The sequence below is a fragment of the Chanos chanos genome, chromosome 2 (genome assembly GCF_902362185.1).
Source record: "Chanos chanos chromosome 2, fChaCha1.1, whole genome shotgun sequence".
NCBI classification, from domain to species: domain Eukaryota; kingdom Metazoa; phylum Chordata; class Actinopteri; order Gonorynchiformes; family Chanidae; genus Chanos; species Chanos chanos.
Window position 1 is genome coordinate 5,423,288 of NC_044496.1, and position 15,484 is coordinate 5,438,771.

A 15,484-nucleotide genomic window follows, 5' to 3' on the forward strand; every position below is an offset into this window, starting at 1 on the left:
CACGAGTCCTATCACCAGTACATAATGATACACATATTCAATGATACACGCTGTAAATCGAAAACCAAGACGAAATCACTGATCTTGGTGTTTGAAGGAAGACAGTAGGTAAATAGCAATGACAATATCAGTCAGTTTGTAAAAGACGTCAAATGGGATCTGAAATGAAAACTGCTGGTTGTCCTAATCATCTGTGCGACAGTATTTTCGAGTTAAGTGACTTTGACACAAGCTGTGGTCAGTCAGACTTTTCTAATAATCAGTGCCTTGTAACGGAAAGCGTCTACATATCATCCAGTTCCATTTTTGTGCATGACGATGGGCCTTAGTCAGTGGGGTTGCTGACATTATGCATGTGGACCTTTCCACTTGGGCGAGAGCAGGATCTCATGTATCTACTGCCTGACTCTGACTGTGGTCCATAAAAGGCGGCTGATCAGTCTCCGTGCTGAGGGAATTCCCTTTTAAAAACAGCAGCCCAGTCTCCGGCAGACGACCAGTACTGCTCTTTAAAAGCCTTGTAATCCAGTGGGCTTTGTTTGGTTTCCATTTTCTTAATGCAGTTAGTATGTAAAAGGCCAATCGCAGCGTCTGCCAAAACTAACACATTACGCACTAGCGGGGTCTGTTCTCCCATATGCTCCAGTTTAAGGGCTGGTCTCAAAGCAAGGAGTCTGCTTGACTCCTAATCACAGATTCTCTGTTTGTTCATGCAAAAGGAAGGTTCTGTTCAATAAAAGGACATGACCTGTCACATAAGTCTGATGTAAAAAACGCAGGGACCTGTTCTCTGATCCTCTAGCTTTTTGACCCCCCCCCCCCCCACCTCTCTCTCTCTCACTCTCTCTCTCTCTCTCTCTCACTCTCTCTCATTTTCTCTTTCTTTTTTTTCTGTCACTAACTTGTTTTCTCATGGCATATTGAGAGACGTGACATCACCCCTCTCCGTGCCCCATGCTAATGGACACACACACACACACACAGTGATGCAATCCCTTACCCCGTCGCTATGACGACCTCCTCTCTTACCATTTCAGGAATGCCCTCTGGTCTCTTAACAGTGTAGTGTCTGAGAGACATGCTTGTGTAACCCATAATCCAAACCTCAGCTCCCTTAATCCTCACTGGCAAAAGCAGTAGCTGGAGTTTGAGAACTGCCATGCGGTACTTTCTGCCTCTAGCCTTTCTGCTTGTTAGTGTCCTAATACTGACTATTGCAAACAGACTGTGACAAAGTGTCTATTCTACATAGCCATCAGACCTCATGAGAATTGCAAGGATGTTGGTTTATTTGTTTTTAAAAACACAGCGAACAAAATTACAAGATGCACAAACACATTCTGCCTGCTATAGACGGACTTGCACCTGTGTGCTGAAATGCTCACTCAGGATTTATATTGTACGTATAGTAACAGAGACGGTGTGACGTTTGATTTTAAGATACTGTAGGGTGGATTGTTGGTGGTCTATCAAGAGTATTATGAGTCATTAGTAAAGGAAGTTTTTGTTTGAATATTTCTTTATGAATATGAGTTCTCTGGCTGTACGGAGCTCCATAAGGCAGGAGGCGAGTAGAAGTTAGCAGTGGGTGGGCTTGGCACGGGATCAGCCCCCCCACCTCCTCAGCCATCTGCACAATGTGTTCATCACATGTACACAAGCCCCGGTGCTTTGGCTTAGCAGTCCAACCATAGGTGTGCTTTTGCTTGTTTGTTTGAGTCTGAGCGCGTTAGGCGTGTATTAGCTTGGTTTAGACCCATTAAATGAGCTTTGTTTTTTGTCGCTGTGCTGTTGGAGACGCTCAGAGAGAAGAATTTGAATGCTCACGGCTTTGGGTTTGTTTGGTGTTTTTTTCTCTTGTCTGGCAAACTGCTCTGCATCAAAACATCTGTATAATTTATTGTAACATTTGTTTGATAATGGCAAGGAGGAGATGGTAATCTGTATGTGTGTGTGTGTGTGCGAGTGTGTTTGTGTGTGTATTTATGAGTTTGTGAAGTTCAGTGTATGTGTGTGTGCGTGCGTGTATGTGTGTGCGTGTGTGTGTCTGTATTTATGAGTTTGTGAATTTCAGTGTGTGTGTGTGTGTGTGTGTGTGTGTGTGTGTGTGTGTGTGTGTGTGTGATCATATGCGTTCCTCTGTGGATGTACGCTGAGCTCATGCTCTCTCTGAATGACTCTGCCTCCTAAACACAGGCAGCAGGATAAAGACTGTATTGTGAGTGTGGGCCTCGCCCCTCTACACACACACACACACACACACACACACACACACTAGCGGCTGTTTATTCCCAGAGAGAGTCACCTCGCTCTGTTTCTGCCCTGCTCCACTGACCAGCAGTCTGACCATGCTCAGAGTGTCTGTGAGGTTTCCTCAGTAACCAGGAAAGCATTACATAAGCCAGGGAAACAGTCTAACACAGAGTTGGTTGAGCGCGTTCAGTTCACCGCAAGTTTCGGTTCTTGTTTTTTTTTTTTGTTATAAATTCACTAGAAGTGTAAATTTGTCCGACTTGTTGATCTGTTGCATTAGTGTCATTCATTTTCAATATGGCCGATTTTTTTTTTTTTTTTTTTTAAATAAATCTCTGTGCTTGATGTAGGTAACAGCAGAGGGACAGAACTATGATTGACCAATAACCTGGCAGTCCCAGACGTGGACTAAACGCTGTATTTTCCCAGCCAGTAGCAAAATAGCTGGTCATTTATTCTAAAACACATAGCAGGCCAGAAGGCCACTGCTAAAACTGTCAGGAAGAGTCTTTATCAAAGATAAAGAGCTACAGTGACGATAGGATTTATGTGACGCTAATATTCGTTTGATTTTGAGCAATGCCAGGAATTTAGCGTTTAGCTTTGACCCTGCTTTTTTTTTTGTATTGGTTTGTGCAGTCTGTGATGAGGTGCAGACAGCATACACATTTCCACTGCCTGATTCAAACTGAAGTGTTTATATGACAGGGGATAGATGTTTTAAAAAGGGATATGAAACCAGTTGTCAGCTCCACTCTCACTGTACCGTAATGAAAAGCATGTGGATTACACAAATTTGATCCAAAATGACAACCTCTTCTACACTGTCTCAGGATCTGCTTTGTTTTATTGGCAGTATTTTCAGTTATTCATTTATTTTGCATGACTCAGTGAGTTTTTGATTTTTTTTTTTTGTTGTATTGGACCATACACTGTTTCCAGAACAAATGAGCACTGCTGAACACTGCTGAACACTGCTGAACACTGTTAGCGCGAGCAGAAACAGGGATCATAGACTGAGGACTGCTCTAATCTCTCAGTATATTGACGCAGTGAGTAGAGGTTGGCTACGGACGGCTCTGTGGTGAAGAGGACCGGACCGCCTGTGTCTAGGGAGAGTCAGTGGCATTTAAGCCATGTGCTTTAGCTGAGGGCATTGCGTGGAATGGGTCACTGAATCACACACCCAGTCACTGCTGTTGACAGCTCTTACTATGACCAAGTCGCTACAATGATGACATCATCTTTGGCACCCAGTACAACTTGCCCTTTCATATATGCTGTTAATATTTTTATTATCTACTTATTGTTACACAAATCTTCCCACTTGGGATTATGAGGGCTGCTCATTTTTGTGTCTTTTTGTTTATTTATTTTATTTTATTTTTAAATTTTTTTTTTTTACACGCCACACTAGAAAAGAGGTCAAAACGATCAGTTACAATCCTCTTTATGACAAATCAGACAAGATATGTGCATTATCCTTTAAATCCTTCTTCCCTTTAGCTTTTCAGTATATTTTACTAATAAAGACAAGACATGATTACGCTGTTAAGATTGTGACAGCTTTCAGTGGGAGAGCCCACTGAACGTGAAACAGTGCGATTGGATAATCCCATATAAAAGTTAATATTAACAAAACGTAATAAATCAGCACGGCACATGTGATCTTTCGGGCATGGTTTCCACGTGAGAGACTGGGCTAAATTTACACACACACATCACAGGAGACGGCGAGAGTGGATGCATGTATACTGCAGTAAATGACAGAATGCAATTTGTTAGTAATAATTTATACTGATGCAATACTCTATACTTGGAATACTCTTATAATTTTATGTGCACATTGATGAAAACTTGAGCATGAGTGCATCTATGACTGTGTATGTATGTGTGTGTGTGTGTGTGTGTGTGTGTGTGATGCATGTGCGTGTGTGTGTGAGTGTGCGCCTGACGCAGACAGACCAGAAGCAGCCCCTGGTTACGTGCGTGCCCAAACAGCCATGAAAGCCCTGCAGTTCTTACCTCCGCTGCCTGGCCTCCTGTCCTCTGCACTGCCCGGTGCCTTCTCCCACTGCTGGTGTTGCTCCTGCTCTGCAGTGCCTTTACTCTCCTCTTTTCTCTCCTCTCCTCTCCACTCCTCTCTCTCACTCACTCTCTCACTCACTCACTCTGTCTCAACCTCACCCACTGACTCCAGCACTCAAATGAGCTTTAAAGGGCTGCACACTTGTTATCATCTGTTTATCCCTGTATCCATAGAGACATCCTGTTTAACATCAAGGGAGGGCAATAAAGAAAAAGAAAGAGAAAGAGAGAGAGAGAGAGAGAGAGAGAGTCTCCCCATGCTGGAGTGACCGTGGTCATTTATCAGGCAGGGTGAAGCCAAGAGTTTTTGAACAGACAGACAAAGGAGGGTTAGGGGGAACAGTTTAAAGTATGCTCAGGGTGCGGTAAGGGTGTCAACGCCTCATGTCCAACTGTGTATTTTTCGTGCGTGTTCGTGTATTTGTGAATTAATAAAGTGAGGTTGCAGTGATATTTGAAAAAGGGTATAAAATTACAAAGCCCAATGGATATGTTGCGTGCGTACCTTTGGGTACGCATGCGTGTGGGTGTGTGTGCGGACATGCACGCATGTGTGCGTGTGCATATACGTGCACGTGTTTTGTTTATGTGTTTGTGTGTGTGTGCATGTGTGTGTGTGTAGATAATATGTCACGACTATGTCATTCAGGTGTGCAGTGCTGTAGTGTGTAGGGGCCAGATCTACCTGCAGTAGTCAGTGGTGTCAGCGCTGATGGACAGATTGCTTGCATACCATTGGTAGGGATGCTGTGCACGCAGAGTAGGCTTGGCCGCACAGGGCACTACACATATAAACCCACTGTTTATAGTTTACACACATCGCAAGGCCCAGAAAACCCTCAAATACACACAGAATAAACAGTACAGCATGGGATGAGATTCACAGACAATCTTATGCTGTACATTCACTGGGCTAATTAATCTATTTTAATTTTAATTTTAATTTTAATTTTAATTTTATTTGTCAAGTAAGATTGAAAGCCAAATCATTTCTGTTGTCTGAAAATCACAAGGCTGTGATATTTTTTGAGCGCTGAGTTAAAGAACTAGCGGGCTGGTGCGAAGTTTCTTATGGACGGTTTTCTGTGACCTTTGTGTTTTTTTTTTTTTTCTTTGTATTGTTTTCCTTTGGTATTACAGGTGTGAGAAAACGCAGCACTACTGTTTCAGGTTTAGCAAGGCTTTGCCATGAATGGGATGACTCACTGCAGACTCCCTGAGATACCTGAGCAGACCGAGGCGTTTCTCGTTTTCCTCCCTCTCTCTCTCTCCCTCCCTCCCTCTCTCCCTCCCTCCCTCCGCCACCGCTCTCTCTGGCACTGCCGTTTAGTCTTTCCATTCTATTTTCCCTTCCATATTCCATACGACGGGGAAGGAGGAACATAAACGCACAGGCACGAGACATAATAACAGCCCGGGGCCAAATATGACCTAGCCCGGCCTGATGTCATCCAGATATATATTTTTAATTATCTCTGGTTCTAATTAGAAGTGGGGGGAGTGGGGGGAGGAGGGAGAGGGGGGGGGGACTGGAATCATTCCTGTGACTTAATGGTGTGTGATGTTATAAACAAATCCTGGATTTCATGCTGCCTTGTTCAATTCTTTCTCTCTCTCTCTCTCTCTCTCTCTCTCTTTCTCTCTCTCTCGCTCCATCTCCCAGAGTTTCTCACCTTGGTATCCAGGAATCTAAAGCCCAATTTCCTCTCATTACAGAAGCTGAGGTAAAGAGTCCAGTGAAGCCAATGGAGAAGAAATAATAAAATAAACCCTGGGATCAGATATTTCCCCTTTTCCACTGCTGTACAATGTACAGGAAAGAAACTTTATTTTGGAGTGAAATCCCACCTGTACACGTCATTAGAAGGACTTCAAGGCAATCTGATTTTAATGTGCTTCTCTGGTAGAAACTGCACAGTAGCTTTTAACAGGATTCAGTGAATTTACACAGTCCAAACTAAACACACGTGCCTTGTATAAGCCAGTATTGCCCATTTTATGTATAAGACATTTTAAGTATTAGCTATAAGAAGAGAAACTGATGTACCTCCTGGAATCTTCTGCATCTTGTGACACAACATCTCTTGCCTAGAAGCACAAACACAATGGTTTTTCTAAAACATGAGTAGGGCCCCCCAGTGATTTAATAAGCTTCCCCCTCAAGGCGCGGCATGACTAGTCAAGAACATGTAGATTTAGAAACTTCCAGAAGGGTCCTCCAAAGACATGGAAGGGTCAATATCTCCTCCTCCACCGGTTAAAACTCCCCCTCCCAGTGTAGACCAGAGGCCTTTTCTATCTTTAACAAAGACATAAACAGGAAGTCCCTTGGCTCATCTTCACCGTCTCTCACTGTCACATCCGTCCTCTGGACCGTGACAAAGGTCAGCGCTCAAGACATTTCGGTTTACGTAGATGACGGCTAGCGAATTCACGACTTTATTCCACCCTGTACAAGCCGAGTGGGAAAAAAACCCCAAAGTTTGGAGCTGTGTCGGAAGCTGAAGCAGTTCTGCGTTGTGTACATCCCACTGTGCCATTGTACAGGCTTATTTTGTGTGAGTAAGTGGCTAAATGCATGAGGCCTGTGTACACTGTGACTGAAGAGCTGATGATAAGGAAAGCTACCATCTAAACAATCATTTAAATCAGCACTGTTTGTTTTGTTGCCATTGAAAATAATGAGCTAATGAAATAATTAGTCTCAGATCAGTCCCCTGATAAACACTCAAATTAGCAGCGGCTGCTGGAGGGAACAGATATCAATGTAACATTGTGTGTGTGTGTGTGTGTGTGTGTATTAGTATGAGAATAGACACATATGAAAGTGTAACCACATCTGCTTTTGTGAATTTTGAGTTAAGAATTTTTCTATAAAAACAGTCTGGTTTGGAGAACGCCTCACCCATTTCAAATGATGAGCCCTGTGGCTTTAGACAGCATGATGAAAACAATCAGCCTACACAAAATGTCGATCAGTCCCCCCCCCAAAAGCAATAATTCACTTGATTTGTTTTGTCAAGCGCATGTGTTCTGCGTTCCATACACACACCCACGCGCTCATTTACACGGAGATTACCCGACGTCCTGTGCAGCTCGGGCCGTCAGACTTGCAGGCTTTCGGGCGTGTGAGGGAATTGATTCCCATCACTTTTCCTGCCCGCTGTTTGTGAAGCCGCTTTCAGCAAGTCTGACGTAACCCTGCCTGGCCAATAAACACTCATTTATCTCCGGGCCCGTGCATTTGAAAACCGCTCAGATGGATCCTAAATTAGAAAAGATGATGAAGGCATTGCCTCTGTTTTATCCATCTTTTTCATGTGGGAATATGTGCTATGTGGAAATATATATTGTTTGTGTTACAGTACCTTGACAATCTGGTAAGTGCCTCCAGTAAAAAAAAAAAAAAAAAAAAAAAAATTCTTACAAAAGGGTTGTTTTTTTTTTTCCCCCAGTCTAAGAGTGTGTAGGCGATGTCAGCTGTAGATTGAACTATGAAAGAAGATGCACTCGTGTACAAATATGCAGTTGCATCATCCCGGCGATCTTTCCCATGATTGATGCACGCTGGGTGTATTTCTGCGTAGTCATGGCAACGAGTTGTTGTGATATCAAACTTCTGTCTGCAAGATGTTTTGAAAGAGAGGCTAAAAGTGAACTTCACTGCAGACTGACTGGCACGTATTAAATGAGGCAAGTCAAAGAGCGATTGAGAACTCACACGACTGCATCATCCAGTCTTCTCCTTCTGAGTGACTCCTTAACACTCCTCAGCCTCCATTGTCCAGACTCCTCATTGTTCTACCTTGGTTTACTGCTGCGGTAATATTTCATTTATGGCAAATATGTCTTTTACGTTTTGAGGGCATTTCAAACAGGTTAAGCCACATTTAAATTCAGCGGCCTAACTAACCTCGCTAATCACATAACCTCGCTGTCATTGTAACAGCATAACTAAACAGAGGAGACCATTCATGCGTTGTCTTTTATTTTGAGGTAAATTCTGAAAATGAAAGTAATCCCCTCATGCTCGGTGGTTGGGATTGGAAGCAGAGGTACACGGTATAGACGGTATAGAAAGTACACCAGTATGAATTAGCGGCGAATTTTGCTTGGCTCTCAGTCAGGTTGTATGGGGGCGAAATTCGTTTCAGACAAAAGAAGTCTGACCAAGATGGTGGAGGCTAAACATGTATATGATTAAAAGATGTATCGGCAACCATCTGTGTCTGCATCAACATGGGTTGTTATTTACATGTTACATGAACATACTAGGGGCCAGAGCGGTAGAAAAAAACTCTCAAAGGCTCTGGTCGGGGCAAGTAGACCACTGTAGACCTTCATTAGTGTTTTAGATTTAAATTTAAACCGACACATCGTTTTATTTGTACGAATTTTGATTTCTAAAACGCTTTAATTCATTATAACAAATGTTTTTCTTCAATATCACTATGTAATTGCTGCTAGGGCTGCCACTAACGACAGTTTTTCTATTGATAGATCTATCGACTAATTGAGGCATTTTTTTTCAAAGGCTGCCCTTACGAGAAAAAACAGTCAGCGGTGGACCGACATAACAAATATCCTCACTGTACGTGTTCTTAAAATGCGTCTGCACTATGTGAAATATGTAGTATAGTAATACAGTTAAGAGTACAGTAATAGCTGCCCTGCAGTTTTCATACCAGTGCTTTACCCCTTCAGAAGCATTTATATTGAAATTTAAAAAAAAAACGAATATACCATGATATATACGGTTACTCTCTGCCTCAAATTATACCGTGATATAAATTTCAGGCCATACCGCCAAGCCCTAATTGGAAGTGCTGTTTACTGATTGGCTTAACAAAGGCCTTCTTCATGACTCAGCTGGAGATGTTCAGATCCATGCAACAGGAAGCTGTGTGGGTTGAGTTTGGCTCTGGCATGCCTGTCCTGCACGCACACGCACGCGCACACACACACACACACACACACACACACACACTCCCATTACCATCATTACTGGATGGTGGATACTTACTCTCTTGCACACAGTTCTACCTGCACTCGGTACTTTCTAGTTTCTAATTCTAAGTTTAATTCTAGTATTTATCCTTATTGTACATTTCTTTTCTATCTATTTTACTTATTCTTATCTCTTCTGTTTTGCACAGTTTAAGGAGTTGGACCAGGTTTACATTTCACTACTAGTTATATACCGTTTATAACCGTGTATGTGACGAATAAAAATCTTGAATCTTGAATCATTACCCACCCTGCTTATTTGGTCAGTTTGAACGTGTTTGTGTGTGTGTGTATCTGAGAGGGGAAGTACAGCGTCCCTCTCATCTTTCTCTATCTTCTTTCCAAATGACTTTTTTCCCCCCCAATATCCCCTGATTCTTCTGGGAGGAGAAAACAGACTGACAGCTCAACTCTCTCTCTCTCTCTCACACACACACACACACAAACCACCATCACCAGTTACACTGTGTGCCACTGCAGAAGCACCCATCCTGAGAGCCAACAGGGTCAATGGAAAAAACACTTGCATTACATTACCCCTCTGTCCCAGGGAGAATAGTGGTGTCCACAACAAGATGATGTTTTGGGTATGGTGTGGGTGGGGAGGGGGGGTCAGAAAATGCCATCAGAAAGATCACTTTTCTGATTACAGTTTCTTTTGTTTTGCCACATGGTTCTCATGGCAACCATTACTGCTGACCAGACAACCCTGTTTTTTTTTTTTGAAGTCAGACAGACCAATGTCGTTTCCAAGGCAATGCAATTGTAAACAGAGAACAGAATTGATAAGTGCGGCAATCTGGCCGTAGTGCATTCCTTTAAACCTGTGGGTTTACATGCTCCGAGTGTGTGCGAGTGTGTGTGTGTGTGTTTCGGGACAATTTTATAGCTGTAATGAAGGACGACCTGTGCTGGACAAACCTCTGGCCTATACCTACGTCAGTACAAATGTTAAAACATATGTGGAGAGGTATATTGTACTAACGCAACCCATGCTGTTTTCAATTAGATTCCTGGGCTCTGTTTTACTGGCCTTTGCTGAACTCTGTGTGTACCTATGAAAGTGGAGCGAGAGGGGGAGACCTCCAGTCTAAAATTAGATTAGAAAGACTGTCTTCCAGGCCCAAAGTCAAATTCGAAAAGCGGACAAATTGCCATGTCCACAAAATTGAATTTGGTAGCACTTTCCCTTGCTTTTTTTTTTTTTTTATCTGAACACCGTCATCCAAATGCACAGTGATATACAGTGCACTGCACCTAATAAAGCGTGACATTTAATTAGAAACACGCATGATGCTTAATGAAATACGAATGTGAGTATGAAAATACAGTATCAAATGCCAGTCCTGCAGCTGTGGCAAGTCACGTCTCCTCTTTGTCAGGTTTGCCAAACATTTCCTATAAGGCCCTACAACGCTTTGAATTAAGCTGCATTGTACTGCCGTTAAAACTGTCCAGAATTAAGGACTATAGGTCTTTGGGTTGGTCCGGCTTTGGCCCTTGCGATGAATGGCACATTGTAGCCTACAGCGTAGATATGAACATAATGCGTTGTATAACGTGTACTTTTCGGGCCTTGGATGCTGATTGGCTGGCAGAGGCACAGAGTCATAATTTATTCTCTGATACAGACACACCTTTGACACATTTACTTGTTTACCCTGTTATCACAACAGTAAATGGCTCTGAGAACAACAGTTGCATGTAAACTTTGTGTTGCCTGGCAACAGCATAGCGGTTGTGCAGTTCTATCAGTTCTGTGCCAAGGACCATTTTGCATCGGTACGAATTACACATAATTTACTTTTTAAAAATAACTTTTAATGGGAATACGTGATTACTCTTGTCTTTAATATGAAGTAAGTGTTTTGTAAAAGAAATACGGCCTAGGAATAGCCTGCAGGTTCTCATCAGAGCTAATAACACCTTTTAAGCGTCATATACATACCTCAGCGTCTCTTGATACAAGCTTCTCTTGTATTATTGCTCAAATAAAAGTCGTAATAACATATATCGTTGGTCACGGCCATAGGCAGCCTTACGCTGAATTCTATTCTCATTTTTGTGAACTGACTAAAAGACAGAGGACAGTTTATTGGTAAGATCTGACGGGGAACCGTGTTCCGTTTTACTTGATCCAAAACCAGACTGGACTAAGTGAGGAGAGCGGCGGGTTGACTGGACTGACAAAACACTGAATGAGGTTAGAGAGGTCAGAGCGGGTCGCTGCTACGACCTACCACTGTTCAAACACACACGCGTACAATCAGATAAACACGTGACGTTACCATGATACTTTTACAGTCCGAATAAGACCACAAAGTCTATAATTCCAGGCGACTGAAATAAGCATCGAAGCTTGAGGGTGTCTGTAAAAGTCAAAACAAGTCAACCAATGACGCTAATTTATGCACTGGTACCACATGAGAGGGTAAAAGCATGAGGAAGCTATTTAAAAAACGCTTCTCTTGTTGACACCTCTCTGTTGCAATTACGGTAAACAGTGCCAGACAAAAAGCCTCAGAGTGTCAGACAGAGAACTTTGCCCTGACGAGCCACCCTCTGCATGTCACCACTGTTTGCCTTAACGCGTCTCCCTCCATAGGGCTTTTTTTTTTTCTGATTGACACTGTTATGATGTCGCGCTGTTCCGTCGCTATGGTTACCCCCCAGCGCTTCCTCACTGGTGCTGGGTGACTCTGCAGAGTCCCAAGCAGCTGAATCGAGGGGGACAAGCCAGAGTAAACCATCTGTCCCCGCAAAACAATATGTTCTATAAACAGACCACTCAGTAACCGACAGGAAGGAAAAGAGAGAGAGAGAGAGAGAGCGAAAGAGAAATGGCAAACTTAGAGTCATGCAGCAGGTCCTACAGAAAGACTGAAAAATGAAACCTCTTTAAATTATTACAGTCCTCAATGTCATAATTAAAACTGGCTTGTAAGAGTTTAAAAGGACCTTGAGGCTGGATTTTGAGACCAATTAAATAAGAGTTGGAGCTGAGAGCAGAACCTAGTCCCAGCTGAACTCTGTCAAGAGGACAAGAAGGCCCTTTCCTGGCTGACGTTAACGCAGTTTGAATGAGGAACAGGGTCTTTGTTTCTAATCGTGAACTGGAGTCTTCCTCTTGGCACAGTCAACAAAACCTAATCCTGGAGAGGATAGAACACACACACCATTACTGCATGCTTGGATCACCATCTCTGTTGAAGGAAACCTTTAAGCAGTGAGCTAAATGTAAGCCAAGGTGAGGACAGAACAGCTGGCAAAAGCATTTAGACAGTGAACCTGATACGGATTAAATGACCACCATCCACACGGTCATTATTAAAATACTGACCGCAAGATTAATCGAGCGACAAAACACTGGAATTTATACCGCGCTTTTTTGCAAAGTGGTTCAGAGCACATTCAAGCAATCCATCGAAATCACTCCTGAGCCTTCGGAAACTGCATGAGTAATTTTCAGCCACCCAGGCACGCACACACACACACACACACACACACACACACACACACACGCACGCAGAGTGTGGTCAAATGTCTTTTTGTCTTATTGGTTTCACCTAGGGATACAGAAAGGGGCCACAGGCTGGACATTCATTCAATCTCCCTGCTGACTTTTAACGACCTTCCTTTGTGATCGCAGACTCGCCGAGCGTACGCCCGACCTTGGGTTAGAGTTCTAAGGATCTTGGCGTTTAAGACAGTCAATTCAGGGCTCATCCACTTCAGACGTTCTGCATCATTAGCTCTGCATAACTAACAGAGGGAGCAGCTACGCATTCCTGCTGAGGCCCATTGAGTTTGTGGCATCGACCATTTCACAACAGATCCGCGAGTCTTATGAATGGGCATTTCGATCATTTTTCAAGGCCTGACAGCTAACTGGAGGGCTGGGGGATATGGGGGGGGGTGAGGGGGGGTGGGGTGTCTCCGGTAATGTATTCTTGTGTTCGTTGTGTGTTGCCACAGCGACAGTGACAAAGGTGAGCAGACAAGAGGAAAACAATTTTTTTTTTTTTTTTTTAACTTTTTACATTCTTTCGTTTGCTTTGGTGGAAGCGGAGCACCCTGTGAGGAAAGAGAAGAATCAGTACAGAATGATTATCTGTGAGAAAGGATGTGCGTCGACGCAGGTAAACACAGCAATTTGTTTTTTGAGAGGGGGGTAGAGGGGGAAAATAAAAAGAGAGATGACAGCCATGTCAGTAAAAGGGTGAAGCTGTGCCAGAGTGTGGGTTTATTGTCAGTGTGAAGAGTAGAAAAAGGCCTAGTGTGTCAAAGGGATGGAAAAGACTGGATTTGGATTTTATGTCGACAACAACAACATTTTCAACAGCGTCACGGGCAGAGCCCTGCAACTGAACTGTGTCTGCCCCCTTCGTAACATGCCCGTGTGTGTGTGTGTGTGTGTGTGTGTGTGTGTGTGCAGTCTAAACCTGCTGGAATTAGAGCTATAGTACACACAATAGACTCACAGTCACTCAAGTATAATTATACTGGCCTACAGAGGCCAAAAACCCCCCCAAAACAAACCAAATCAAAAGACACAGTCTGGGTAGATGTAATGTATGACTTACTAGATATTTGTTCTGTGCTATGTACAATTCAGTAACTATGAAGTCATTACCTACCTACCTATGGCCAGGTAAGTGCCTACCCAACAAACCTGACTGTCTTGCATGCTGTTGTACAATCTATGTCAAAATTCAGGTCTCAAAAACAACAAAATGATGTTAGAATGGTAATAACACTGTTGATAAGCGCAACTCAAAGTGTCTGCCAAAGTGTCTATATGGACCAGTAGGTGCTGATATGGCTAACAATGGAAATGTCATCAGTAGTAGCAAAACAAACATGACTTTAAATAAAATGGTTTTAAGGTAACTTTTGGTTATAGCACAGATGTTATTTTAAAAAAACTGTCTAAAATCAACAGTCAAACAGGCGTTTATCAATTTAAAAAGATTGTACACAACACATAACCTTTGGCATTAAATATGAATAAATAGTTGATTTTTTTTTCTTTTTAAAAAGCATTGTTAAATTAAGTAAAACAGTATTTGTGCAGTGCTATTGATATGAGAAATTATTATGGAGTAAATGAAGTGTTAACTAGTTGTAGTGGTAACTTGAAATATTTTTTTGTAGTGACGAATGTCATAAAACTTTACACAGCACTTGTGAGAAAAAGGACTTCCAGTGAAAGCTCCACGTATCAAGTTCCCATCTCTAGTCTTCTGTAGTGTTTGCATAGGCTGTGTTAAATGCTTCAAATGCTACATCTTGGATAGTCGCTGTGGATGCTCATTCATTTCCAAAGCAGCAATTCAATTCTCTTTTAGCTTATGACACTTCCGTAAGACCCAGATGGACCCTTAGAGTCTTGTGAGTTCAGCCCAGGTGAGAGGTTCTATCCTGGGGAAGGCAGCGTTACGTCGGTGGGTTGTCTGACCTGGAGTTGGGTCTGTGCTCTTCCAGGCTCCGCTTCTTGCTGGTTTGTTTGCGTTTTCCCACAGGGGCGGCGGGCTTCTCCTCGATGCCGTTGCCTTCCAGGGGTAGGACCGGCTCGCCGCTGCTGGGACTCAGAAACACAGAGGGTTGCTGGGGAGACATCTCGAACTTCTGTTCAGCCGTCGCCTTCCGAGCCGCCGCCTTCCTCTTGGTCCTGGGCTGGGGGGACGGGACGGTCTGGGTTGCCGCGGGTGAGGCCAAAGCATGCTGGGAGGAGGAGGAGGAAGAGGAAGCGGCAGCGGTGTGGGCGGAGATGCCGGCCGACGCCCCGACCACGGCCGCGCTTCCCAGCCGCGCCAGCGCCACGGGGATCTCCTCCAGAGACTCTGCGGAGTCAGAGTGATACTCAGCAGGAGGACCTGCAGCCTGCACCGGGGCGAGGGGAGGCAGGGACACCCGCAGAGGGAAGGCTGGGAAGGGAAGGCGTTGGCTCAGGGAGGACGTCACAGTGCTGGCCGCTACGGAGGGCTCTACCAGGGAAACGATGATGATGATGATGATGATGATGATGATGATGATGACGCAGCGCAGGAGGAGGAGGAGATGGAGGAAGAGGAGGGAACACAAGGACACGAGTCACTACTCACACGCTGTCACTATAACATCCAACACAGAGACT

At 43.6% G+C, this 15,484-nt stretch overlaps 1 protein-coding gene across 1 annotated transcript in view; it reads right to left on the bottom strand.

Annotated features, from left to right (window-relative positions):
* Positions 1 to 14,285: 14,285 nt before the first annotated feature.
* Positions 14,286 to 15,484, bottom strand: part of zdhhc1 (zDHHC palmitoyltransferase 1) — a 19,449-nt gene continuing 18,250 nt past the window's right edge. The window contains exon 11 of the mRNA XM_030766545.1: positions 14,286 to 15,335. Within this exon, the coding sequence (XP_030622405.1) occupies positions 14,785 to 15,335 (551 nt within the window). The 3' untranslated portion in view covers positions 14,286 to 14,784. The remainder of the gene's footprint in view (positions 15,336 to 15,484) is intronic.